At 38.0% G+C, this 12,895-nt stretch overlaps 1 protein-coding gene across 10 annotated transcripts in view; it reads right to left on the bottom strand.

The window, feature by feature from the left end:
• Window positions 1–12,895, bottom strand: part of TBC1D1 (TBC1 domain family member 1) — a 117,343-nt gene that overhangs the window by 41,322 nt on the left and 63,126 nt on the right. For 7 of the 10 annotated variants that reach the window (XM_087736262.1, XM_087736260.1, XM_087736266.1 and 4 more), the window contains 5 exons: window positions 10,942–11,052; window positions 8,229–8,357; window positions 5,834–5,920; window positions 3,864–4,153; window positions 1,987–2,115 (listed from right to left, as the gene is read on the bottom strand). In XM_087736262.1, the coding sequence (XP_087592388.1) occupies window positions 1,987–2,115; window positions 3,864–4,153; window positions 5,834–5,920; window positions 8,229–8,357; window positions 10,942–11,052 (746 nt within the window). The remainder of the gene's footprint in view (window positions 1–1,986; window positions 2,116–3,863; window positions 4,154–5,833; window positions 5,921–8,228; window positions 8,358–10,941; window positions 11,053–12,895) is intronic. The other 3 variants (XM_087736265.1, XM_087736267.1, XM_087736268.1) reach the window with 3 other exon arrangements.

Genomic DNA, 12,895 nt, shown 5'->3' with positions numbered 1-12,895 from the left:
GTGCTAGCAAATTAAAAATAAGACTTTAGCAAAAATCATTTTGTAAAGCATTAACAGGGTTGTACTCAGATAAGCTTGGAACTTTTAAGTTAAAAGCTGAGCCTTCTGATGGATCATTTAGGACTGTGGGTCTGCTTATGCAACAGACAGGAGCACTAATCAAATTTCATCAACAGTCTTCTGGCCAACATAATTCTGCCTTCTTTCAAAATAACAAGCCCCCAACATACTCAGAAGAAGGTTAATAGAAGGAAGTCAGAACAACTCAGAAAACAAAAAGTTTCTGCATGGAATGAAAACATAAATTACTTGGCTGATGATACTAGAAGACCTTTTCTCAGCAGAGTACACAAAAACATGTGAGTAGGAGAATTTACTCCTGAAAAACTAAGTTTAAGAAAGAACTGCTTCTGATAAACCACAATGATACATTTGGATGTCATTTAGCACTGTCTCCTGAAAATGTGAATGGGATGGGGGCATACTCTGGGGTAATAATCATGACTATGAAATAAAGCTGTTCTTTAGTAGCTGGTACTGAGCATGAAGAAGACAAGGCTGTAGCATGGCGTGCCCTGCAAACAGGTTTCACTTACAGTTGCATTGTAAATCCATCACAGTTATCTGGTAATTTCACTTACAGAATACAATCAACTTGGGCCGTTTGACTTTATTGATTTAAACTCATTAACCCATTTGATATCCCTATCAATTTCCATTTTCAGTCTTGTTGCTTAGAGCTTCAATATGGTATACCCTTAAATGACACGGAAAGGGAAGGAGAAGTTGCTACTGTGCATGCAGAATCATTACCAAATCTACTTGGAAAAACCTGCTTTTGAGAATTTAACCTTCAGGATTCAAGTAAGTCTTATTAAAATGAAGAGTAGAGAGGACACTGTAGACTCACATTTCCTCCCGAGCTATACCATACTTCTGAGGTGAAGCTAAATTGAGAGAGACACTAGTTAGTACTCAGCAAATACAACTGAAGAAACTGGTGAAACAAGGTTCTCAACTGAGTATTTTCTCAGGATCAGAAGAATTAGCACCTTGGGGAAACAGGAAACCTTCACTCAAGAGAACAAAACCAAACAATAAGCAGCAACAGCAATAAAAATTGCTTGCCAATGGCCAGTGACTGTTGACAGTGCTTCCAAGGACATTTGGTCTCATTAGCTTTTTGAGCTAAAATAAGCAGTTTTAGCTCAAAGGGCTAAGAAGGTGTTTCACGGTTAAGATTTTTAGGGAGCTACTTGTTTCAGGTTCTCAGGGAAATGATGGGTTAATGTCCTTTCCTCAATGTTCCCTGTACATATTTTTGTTCTAAGAAAGGAGGCACAGAAAAGTATCATTTGATATTGCTCAAAGTAACCAAGACAAATACATGAGCTGGTGGGTTGGGGTTTTTTGTTTGTTTGTTTGTTCTTGGTTTTGGGGAGAGTGGGTGGGTGTGGGTTTTTTTTTTTTGATTGTGGTTTTTGGTTGGTTGTGGGGGTTTTTTGTATCGGCTTTCCACAGTCCTACTATTTCTTGCCCCATTTAGTTAACTTAGCCAATTTGCCTTTAATGTCAGGCACAAAAGGATATTAATATGTTTCTGTGTTACCATGAACAAAGCAGAACAGAACTGAATGATTCAGAAGGGACAGAGTGAGCTGGATTACAGGTTCTTGGCAACTTATCCCTCGCACAATTTAAGTAGTGCTGCTGTCTGCTGCATAACAACAAGTTGCTCTGGAGCAACTGGCTCTAAAGAAAGTCATGCGTCCCTGCATCTGAAAGAATTTTATTTATTAAAACAAAAAAATATATAAGTAGCAGCTCTACATTCAGTAGCGGAGCAGTTAAAGAGTTCCCCCTCCCATAAAAATCTACCACTTTTGGTCTATATTAAATTATTTTAAATATTTACACTATAGAGCTTCATATTTATGACATGGTAAAAAAAACTCTACCCCAAACTATGTACAAGTGCTAGCTCACCTCTTTTGCGCACAATGCCCACTTTGTTCTCCACTTGAATTATGCCTTAGATATTTTAAAAAGTTGGGCGAAGAGGCTGAGGGATTAAGACGAGCTAGAGTAGGAGAACGTGCAAGTTGACCAGAAGAACTTTTAAATTCGCCGACAGATGCGTTCAAACCGTATAGTGGGATTCCAACCAGAGTGATGGAGTTGAGGTAGCACAAAGAACAAAACACAGTAAGAGGGGAAAGGAGGGGGGGGGGGGGGGGAGGGGAAGAGAAGAAAAAAAAAAGGTGAAATCCCTTCTCTAATCTTTGAAAGGGACCTGACATATACAAATGGCCCATTTCCTATGTTTTTCACAGTTAATGCAGTAACTTTAAGAGGCTGAACATTTTAACCCAATCAGCAAAGTCCCAAATACACATTTACAGACTTCAACAAGGCATTTCAATGTATGACTAAATTTAACTGTCAATGACACACCCTTTTCGTCTCCCTCATATGTGCTTCCCCTTGGTTTCTATGATAAAGCCAGGCATATGATCAAGAGTTCTAACGGATGAGAAGTAAAATGCTACATGATGAACTGAATTTATTTACACTTTGGAAACAATTTATGAATTGAGGTAAGCTGTTCAAAACCACTCATAAAGTGTACAAGACTTGTTAAAAGCCCATCATTCCAGTGATTTTTGAGAACTTTAAGTATACTTTTCTTCTAAATTTTCCATTTCCCCTGGTTCTGTACATTTGCTATGGAAGGGAAGCAACAGTGACTTCTTTTTGGTTTGAGTTATGTGAAGGAGCAGGCACATGCAGGTCTTACTAAAATTTACATTATCAAACCCAAATAGAAATAACCAAGGAAATTAAAAAGATACTTAATTTCTAGCTGCATTCCTGTAGTAAGACAGGAACTGAGTGAACAAGCAGCTACAAGCATCGGGCAACTCTCATGAAGATAACAGACCAACAACACAAGTCGTAAACTGCACTACAAAAACATTCTAGTATTTTAGAATTAAAGAGGTTCAAAGAAGGGACAAAAAGGCAACCCAGGCTATGTTTCCTTTCAAATATTATAATTCTCTTTTTTCACTGTCATCACCTATTTCAGGCATGTTCATTTACTGCCCTGCCTCCTGCAGGGAAAAATGAGCTGGAACACATACAGATTTCCTACTGTCTAACTTGTGTAAATGAGCAGTTTTGGCAGTAAAACAGAAGCCTACAGACAGAAATGTTTCCATAGTAATTGGAAAAAGCCAGATAAAGGGAGGGAAAAAACCGGCCATAAAGTTCAGAGGAGACTTTAGAGATGTAGAGGCAGGCTTTTGAAGGAGGATAGCTTGAAGAATATTAGCATGAAGGCAAGCAGTAGCTTGTTTTTGCGAGTAAAATCGACATAGGCTCATTGAAAAGCTAGACAGGAGCCTCACCTCTATCAATGATTAGGCAGATTATGTCAGTTTTTTCTAAAGTCACACATGAATTCACCAACTAGCAAGGTTTTCAGCACCACAAATGCTAGCAGATTTTTCTCTATAAACAGACAACAAGAAGTAGCATTTATACTGCTCGCAGATCAAAACAACAAATTACTGAATATTGCTTGCAAAAATATAATTGAATCCCTTAGGAGCAATCCTATGTTGTGCTTACACTTAGTTTTGTGATCTATACTGTGGAACTACACATCTCATGTTTTCTTGTCCCTGTGGAGCATGCAGGGCTAAAAGTGTTTTTAAACAGGATACCTACAAAACTCCAAAGAGTGACACACTGCTGCGATACATTTCATATCCATTAAGAGGACATACCTGGTATGCAATTATCATCCCCAAATATGCCCTCAACAAATGAAATCATAGCCTGCTTTAAATAAGTCTTACTTTCTTTTGTGAGGAGTCTCTGTGCTCACTGAGTGATACCTCATAAGTTTCCTCTGGGGAACAGACGGTGATGTTTCAACAGGTACCAGAGATTCCTGGCTTTCTGTTGGCAAATGACTCAGTGTGTTTGCTCGCCTCCTAAAGCTTTGCTGAGGTAACGTAACAGACTGCTCAACAGGAGAATCCTCTGCATCGCTGGAGAGATCACCCACTGATCCACTGGTCTTGATAGCGTTTTCTGTAGGAAGTATAGGAAGTCTGTCCTTCTCCTTTTCACACAACAGTGGTTCCTAGCAGTGCAAAAAATAAGGTTATCAATATGTGGGTTTAAAATCAGTCTTTGAGGTTGCAGTTCCATGTCATTATTCACATCTCACATAGCCTTGCTTCAAACTTACACGTTTTTGCCATGATAGCTCAAAGAAAGAATCTTTGATGTTTTATGCCTTTGTTATTAATCATTTAGGTCAACAAATCACAGTCTCCATTTTACAGAGAAAAACTAATTCTGAGAGTAATTATATTTTACAGTATGGTGAGTACAAGGCAGAAGAAATGGGATCAGAACAGAACAGATGGGTCAGGTCTGGGTAACAGTGACAGCAATGAAAAGGGTAGCATTTCAGAGGCCTGGATATTTAGCACCCCATCTAACAAGATAATATTCCTCTTGTCTACCTGAAGAGTCACACAAAGGACTTTAATCCTATGACCAGATGCCTGTTTCAGTCCAAAACCAGGCATTTTCCTTCATTCCCCACCTCATGTGTTTCCTGCAGAGCCAGCCATTCTTTCAAAAACATAAGCAGAAAGAGCAGACTCTTGATTACCTGAAGTCTGGAGGCCATAGGTGACTAGGCAGTAGAGCAGAATCAATAGCTGTATCCAAGTCTGCAGAGTGCTAGGCTGCCTCCAGAGAAGAAGACTGGCTTCTTCTATGCTGTTTGTTTATATTGTTTTATTCAGACTAAAAGCTTTCTAACCACACAAAGGAGGAAATTACTCCACTTCTTGTTTTAGTTTTATGTTTCTTATGAATGCAATGGTGCATTCATGGTGTATACTTTCAGGGCTGAAACCAACCAGATTAGGATCAGCAGCTTTGTTTTGCTGCACACTGTTGCAAGATTCAGATGATGTTATATAATATTTTGTTTCCCATATACAGACTCACACCATAAGATACATACATACAAAATATATGTTTATATACAGTACAAGGCATTTCTAATTCAAATGGAGCCCCAATTGCACTGCTCTTTTTTATAGCATGGGGAACAGAATGAAAAGCCTGAAAGCAACTTGAAACTTCTGGAGAACAGACACACAGGGATTACTATGAGTCCCATCTTGTCAAAAAGTATGGAAATCTCCAATGAAACCTACAGGTAACAGCATCTGACATGTGACTGCTATTTCTTAGCCTGAATCTCTGTTGCCAGAGTAAACTGGGAAATTACTTTGTTGAAGTTGTCCCTCAGAGGACTCACACACATTCTGATATGCTACATGTATGAAAAATGATTTGGGTAACCAACTTGCAAATTGTAAAAAAAATATTGTTAAAAGCTGGGAAAAAAAAAAAAAGGAAAGGCAGTGGTTGATCCAAGAGGCTGCCCGCAATGAATGCAGCCCCATCACCCTCAGAGGGACTCAGCACAGGAATAGACACACCCTACGGATCAGCAAGCAGCAGCAGGACTCTTACAGGTAGGCAGCAAAGGACATATCTACCCCCCCTACTCTGTGATACTGTTTTTATCATACTGTTTGGCTGTTCTGAGGTTTATTTCTTTTCACACAATCAGTTAGCTTGTCTACTCCCAAAAAGTAATCAAAACAAAATGCAAGATGTTAGAGCAGAACAGATATATAAGCAGTTGGTAACTGCATTTCACATCTGACTAGTTGCTTCAGGGAATATTAGCTGAAGTTTCTAAATATGTACATTCACCCCAGGCTTTACTTACTTTACTTGTGCTGCTTAAGGTACTGGATGTGGAGCTGTCCAAATCCAGAGTGCCAGAACTGTCCAGCGGACCTCTGGCTTTACTGCCCTGTAGAGATAAAGCACGCCAGCAGTTAAGATAATAATATATGGGCATACTAAAAAGAGATTTGTGTAGCACAGTCAGAAACTGTAATTTTCAAAGACAGTATCAAATTTAATTTCCTGACATGCCTAAGAATAGCCTTTGCCCCAGTGAGAAACAGAGGCTTCATTCAGGACAGTCACTGACATTTTAAAGGATCCTGTGGAATTAAGGAATTCTCGTGGGCAGTGTTACGCTTTCCATGATGTGTACGTAATCACATACTGCATGCAGGTACTACAACTACTGTTAAAGTACCTTCTGTATTCCAAACAGGAAATTTTCACACTAGATACTTCTTAAGAAGACACAAAGAAATGAAAAGGCCGTCTATTACAAAGGACTTAAAACCATATAAATGTAATACACAGCAAAACATAATTTCTGGTATTATCATTTCAATGCCTACAAATCAGAAAGCATAACTATTTTTGTATAATTTGTTCAACAATATTTTTGTATAATTTGTTTGACTAATGTTTTTATGTAACCAAGAGAAATACCAAGAAACCTACTGATGGATTCTTATGTGCTAACACAACTATAGAACTTGTATCTTCCTAACCTAAATGGTATCATTTTTTAATGTTCTGAAGTTAAGGCTTATGTTCTCTTTGAACTGTTTTTCCAGGTAAAATATAAAATGTTATCATTATTCACAATAGTGACTATTCTCTCCTTGAAGCTCAGACAAAATGTTTTGCCTCAGATCTGGTCAAAATCAAGAGTTTCCATCAAAACAGCCATGACAGTGAAAATGCAACCAATATACAGCTGTGCTTACGTGAAGACAGCTTATGCCAGTCAGGACAAACTGGCAAAAATTAGAACAGTAACTACTATAGTTAGGGTAACAACACTAACATTATGTTTCACATCCCGAACACACACACACACAGACACACAGACACACAGACACACACACACACAGACACACAGACACACAGACACACACACACACAGACACACACACAGACACACACACAGACACACACACAGACACAGACACACACACAGACACAGACACAGACACAGACACAGACACACACACACACACACACACACACACACACACACACAGAGCAGGATTTTATGGGGGTGAACTCTAGAAGTGCTGGCTGGGAAGTAATGAGGGGGGACATTCAACTAAAAATTCTCTCCATCTGCATAATTATAACAGGGAGAACATGCTTTTGCCATTATTTGTTTCATGGGAACAGGCTAGATACGATGTCTGAAATAAGCTTTGAAAGCTCAGTTTTGTCACTACAATTTGCATGTCTATGAGTCAATAAACTGTACTAGATCTTGCCTCAGTTTAACTGTTTGCTGATGAGAAATGAGAATGCCCAATTTGTGTTCCTTAATATTTGTAGTTTGGCATTCTGTCACAACTCTTTTTTTTTTTTTAAATAAAAAGGAGGTCTGATTTTTTTAATCCTTTGTCAAGCAGAAGTCTTTCCAAGTCTATTATTTTCCTCAGACTTTTTCTATGAGGTGCAAAATAAAGAATATTTGAATGCGAAGACACTCTGTACGTTTAAGTAGTGCTTAAACTTGACATCTGATTTGTTTTCTTAATCGCTCATACATACTTTCAGCAGATATTTTCAGCCATCTGTTCATGACATCTTCCCAACATGTTTTCTTGGGGATCACTATCACATAGGAGCTCAAGTTTTTCCCACTAATAGGTATGGCCAGACACTGCTTACAAAGAATTTTACCTGATGTGATATTGCATAAATGCCTTCATATTCTTAGTGCCTTCTGAAGATCTTTACACTCCTTGCCTTCAAATAATCTCTAGCACTTAAAAGTTCAGATGGCCCACTATTCATCAGTTCTGTGTCACTAATAAATACTGTCTCATTAGGAATGCTTAGTCTGTTCCTTAATTATTTCCTTCTACATAAAGTGAAGTGAACGATTATAATTATTTTTTACATTGTCTAAATCTGAAAGAGAAATAAAACAATGGTTGCTTCTCATAAGTTCTCATGCTGAGCTTCATATTAATATTTTGAAATGCCTATATACACTATTTCTTATCTAGCAATTAGTTCACTTCTTCCAGGACTTGGTATTCTCTCTACCAAATCCCTGCTTTGTTTTGTCTCCTTCTAACACGTACACTCAAATATTTTTGTCACTGTGCCTTTAATAACCACTTGGCTACATCCTGGAAGGAAAACAAATATGACTTTTCTATCATTCAAATAAATAAAACAATGAAATTATGTTCAGAGGCAATAAACATGAAGATACTTACACGTGATAAAATACTTTCAAATGATTCTGTCAGAGATCTTTTCGCTTTGATCTTTAACATATCTAATCTGAATCTCGGAGCACTGCTGGGCACCTCATTTACAGCATTCTCAGCAGCGGGTTGTGAAGTCTGCAAGTGTTTAAAAACATAAATGTGAAATACTCAACAGCATGGAGCAGAATCTCAGTGAACAGTCTGAAGACTTCTGTAACCTGAATCAATACTTTCTCCTGCTGTCCTTGGCTTTTCATGCCTTTTTGTCTACTGATACTTATACTGAAGTTTAACAAACTATCCTACCATAAGACCAGGATATCTCTTAAAGGAAATGTGTTGAGTGTAGTAGCATGCTTCAGAAGAATTGTCATTTTGATAAGAGATTTGTGGCTGCGTTGACAAATTTTCTTTAATGCTAAAGTACAATTGTACAAATTTTAAATGTTTAAGTGTAACAGATAAGACATTTCTGGTGGATTTACCTTTCTTCAGCCAAGAAATTAATCCAAATTGATGAAGCTCATAATTAACAAGAGCTCTCAAGTGTCTCTATTGTATTAAAACGGGGCTTTCTAAGGGCCAGGAAGATGTATAACAATCGAACTCTTCTACATATTTCACCAGCAGAAACACTTCCACCTTAAACCTAACAGTCTATTGAGAGTTTTGCTTTTTAAATAAATATTTCAGTCCATTTTTAGTGCTTGTGAAGACTAGTGTATTGAGTACAAAAATGACACTATGATGCAAATATTACCATCCAAACCTAACACTTGCAGTAGAAACCAGAGCAGAGTTTTCAGTGTTATTTTTGGGGGTTCATCTTGAGGCTGCCAGGCACTCTAGCCCTTTCTACCTGGCCCTAATTTCAGAGATTTGAATGCTTGATCTATGTAACTATTAGTACCTGGGCAGTTGAATAGCACATCATCACCATCACCAAATAGTCCTGTCCAGATATAATTTTAAAGCATCCTATTTCCAGCACGACAAAGTTACAGACTTCTGTATTTTCTTTTTACCTTCACTCATCCTCAAAGGGCAAATCAGATGCTGCCTGCTATTATGTTCTTATGAAATGACACTTATTTTGAAGGTAATTTTTGAGAAATAAGATCCATGTACTAGTATCACGTTTCATTTTTTTCCTCCCCTGATTTAAATATTAAAAAAAAAAAGTGATGAAAAGCACGAAAGTGAATACCTATGCAGAAAAGAAGGGAACAGGGACATCAGGATGTCACGGGTTAATGATTGCTGAGACAAATAACACTGCCAGAGTACATGTTCAAAGGTATCTGCTATTACACAGCTCTGGAGATAAATTATCAGAGTAAATATAAAACGCTAAGACAAATGATGGACTGAGGGCAAGTCAACTCTGTTCTTAGAGCACTGGCATCTTTGCAACTGTCAGATTAACCAATTTTGGTTCCAGGAATTGAGCAAACAGACTGCAGCAGGCCTTAGGAATTTTCAAATCACACTGAAGGCATATTAAGATATTATTTTGCTTTGTATATCCCTATTTCCAAGCCATTTGTGACTGACAACTATTTGATAATCAATTGGCATTAGACCAAATAAAAGTATTTCAGGTATGATGATAGAGTACCTCAGGCAAATGTTTCTTCCTGTCATGCCATAACTACAATGTGTTTTTCTTAAAAACATATTTCTGGTGAGATGCCCAAGACAAGAAATCAGAGAATGAAATATGCGAAGTTTTCTTCCTGCTTTCTCAGGGAGGTCAATAATTAGCCAGTAAGCCATAAAAGGAGAAGAGATTAACAAAGTGAACAAATAGTAAATGAAGACTTGCTGCTACTTCCTCCATTTCTTCAGGGGTCTAATTACTCTCCATATATTCATTTGCTAGTTTATATCACAAATGGTTAACAACAGTCATCACAGTTACTGGCCAGCAGTGGTGGGACAGCCAAGATTTTTAAAAGGGTCAAATAATTGGAACTGAAAGTTTCCAGAGAATGGGTGCTGATCCTCTTTTAAATACAGACCTCCTCAAGGTGTCTCAAGTGAGTTAGTCACAAACCAAGGCATCCAAAATCAATCTTTTTAAAAAAATCTTAACTGCTGTATAAATAGCCAGTTAAACAGCATTGATGCAATCTGATACAGAATGAAAGACAGCTCAGCTCTTTGGAAATGGATGACGGTCTCTGCTGCTCTTTCTGCAGCAATCCTCCTCAGCTACTCCTCCTTGAAGCCACTTCAAATGGTGGTTTGCACACAAGAAACCTTCCAGCTATCGAGTAAATGTAATAGTCTTTATCAAGGATCAAACCCAATGTATTGTCAGGACACTGGCTCACACAGACAGACAGAGGGATGGCAAATGCCAAAGATAAGCTGAGAGCAATTAAATATTCATTACATATTTTCTCACATACCTTGAATTTTCATTGTAGTGAGAAGAAAAAAAAACCAACCAAATTAGTGGTCTACCTTGTTTGCCTCTCTTTCTCCTAGGCCTGAAATCAGACTGTACTGGGTACCTCTAAATCTGACACGTGTCTGTTTTGGTGCATGATAATAGCCTATGAATCATAAGCAAAACCAGTGTTCACCACTGCTTAGAGTTTGAAGTTCTGAAATGCCAGTGAGGGAAATTTGCCTTTGGAAAGATATAAAAATGGAATGGAAGATTTTTTTCGTGGCTCCTCCTTACATGACCTAAAACTGAATGATTACTTACCTGTTTTGCTTCTCCAACATGAACATGGTCCTTCTGTTTTTCTTCATACATGTTTCTCAAAACAGAGATAACCAACTCATTCTCTTTTTGATCATTTCTTGGTCTTAATTTCTTTAATTGAAAACATCACAAGCACAGTAATTATACATTTGTATAATAGTTAGCAAATATTTACTCTTTTCATTTTGTCACTGTCAATATGTCGTTAGTGTAAGAACAAGTTTAACTTGGTTAATGCTACCACTCCAGTCCACCAGAGGACACCAGTGCCCCACACAAAGCAGCAACGCAGCCACAGAAACATCTGGCCTCACTTCATACAGACGGAATTTACATGAAAGATAAAGGGCAACTGCAGAGGTATCAAATTGCCATAAGCAAATAAAGACTTTAAAAAATATTTTTGCCAATTTGCTTATGATGTAAAGAAAACCAAAACACTGTAGTTCTGAGTCTGTAGCACACAGGAAGTACTGTCTTGCAGTTATGATGCACAACTCTTCTCCTAGACATCCTTCTCATTGGACATTTCATTTTTGGGAAATGACATAGGTATTTTAAAAATTAGTTCACAAGGTGAACATATTTTTCTCTGCTGCATTCTATTTAGATCTGAACTATTTTATGAGAAAATGTTTTTAAAGCAAATTATAGAATTAAATTCCAGAAACCTAGCTTTTGAAAAGCATATGGTGTTTTAAGCCTATTGATGTAATGCAGAGGATACAGTATGAATTAGCTAATGCCAGGGTAGCACATCAGATTAATAAAAATATCCTTAGAAAGACAGTTATCTAAAAACGCAAATCATGGTTACAACATATGGAGCTGTGTCGTGGTTTAACTGCAGCCAGCAACTAAGCACCACGCAGCTGCTCGCTCACTCCCCCCACCCCAGTGGGATGGGGGAGAGAATTGGAAGGGTGAAAGTCAGAAAACTCGTGGGTTGAGATAAGAACAGTTTAATAATTGAAGTAAAATGAAATAGAATAGTAGTAATAGTAATAATAATAATAATAATAATAATAATAATAATATACAATAATAATATACAAACCAAGTGATACACTATACAATTGCTCACCACCTGCTGACCGATGCCCATCCCATCCCCAAGCAGTGATTGCTGCCCCCCGGCCAACTCCCCCCAGCTTATATACTGAGCATGATGTCATACGGTATGGCATAGCCCTTTGGCCAGCCTGGGTCAGCTGTCCTGGCTGTGCCCCCTCCCAGCTTCTTGTGCACCGGGCAGAGCATGGGAAGCTGAAAAGTCCTTGACCAGTGTAAGCACCACTTAGCAACAACTAAAACATCAGTGCGTTACCAACATTATTCTCATCTTAAATCCAAAACACAGCACTAGACCAGCTACTAGGAAGAAAATTAACTCTATCCCAGCTGAAACCAGGACAAGCTGTAAGAATGTGACAACTAAAATTTCAGGCAGTCCAACTGAAAATTCTGCTGAAAAAGACAGGCAGGAGAGACAGACTTTACCCTTGGTTTTACCAAGTTAATAGTCCGCAGACTCTCATCAGAAGCAATTAACAGTTTCCTGTGACTACTAGAAGCTTGAGACCGTTAAAATGTGTGCAGAATACTAAAAGGCAACAGTGCCAGCTAGCTGCTGTATGCTAAGAAATTACTTAGCTCATGGAATCGCTCCCACAGAGTAACTTCCAAATTTGGTACTGGATGGTAAACTGCCACATGGAAACACACAAAGAGACTGAAATGACTCAAGAGAGGAAGGAAACATTACTTTTAAAAGAGTCTGAAATTTCCTAATCTTCAATAGTGTGCCAAGCCCAATGATATTTCCTACAATGTTCATCATCTGTCTTAAATCCAGCTATGCTTTCCTCTGTGCTAAAAATGGATTTCATTCAGAAGATAGAAAGCTAAACTTTTTTAGTTAGTTTGACAGGTATTAAGATCTAGGATAAATTTT

This window comes from Nipponia nippon, unplaced genomic scaffold, assembly GCF_047370975.1.
Source record: "Nipponia nippon isolate SJK-2023a ecotype South Korea unplaced genomic scaffold, ASM4737097v1 scaffold_6, whole genome shotgun sequence".
Taxonomy (NCBI): domain Eukaryota; kingdom Metazoa; phylum Chordata; class Aves; order Pelecaniformes; family Threskiornithidae; genus Nipponia; species Nipponia nippon.
Note: the sequence above shows the minus strand (reverse complement) of the source record. Positions and strands in the feature narration are given on the sequence as shown.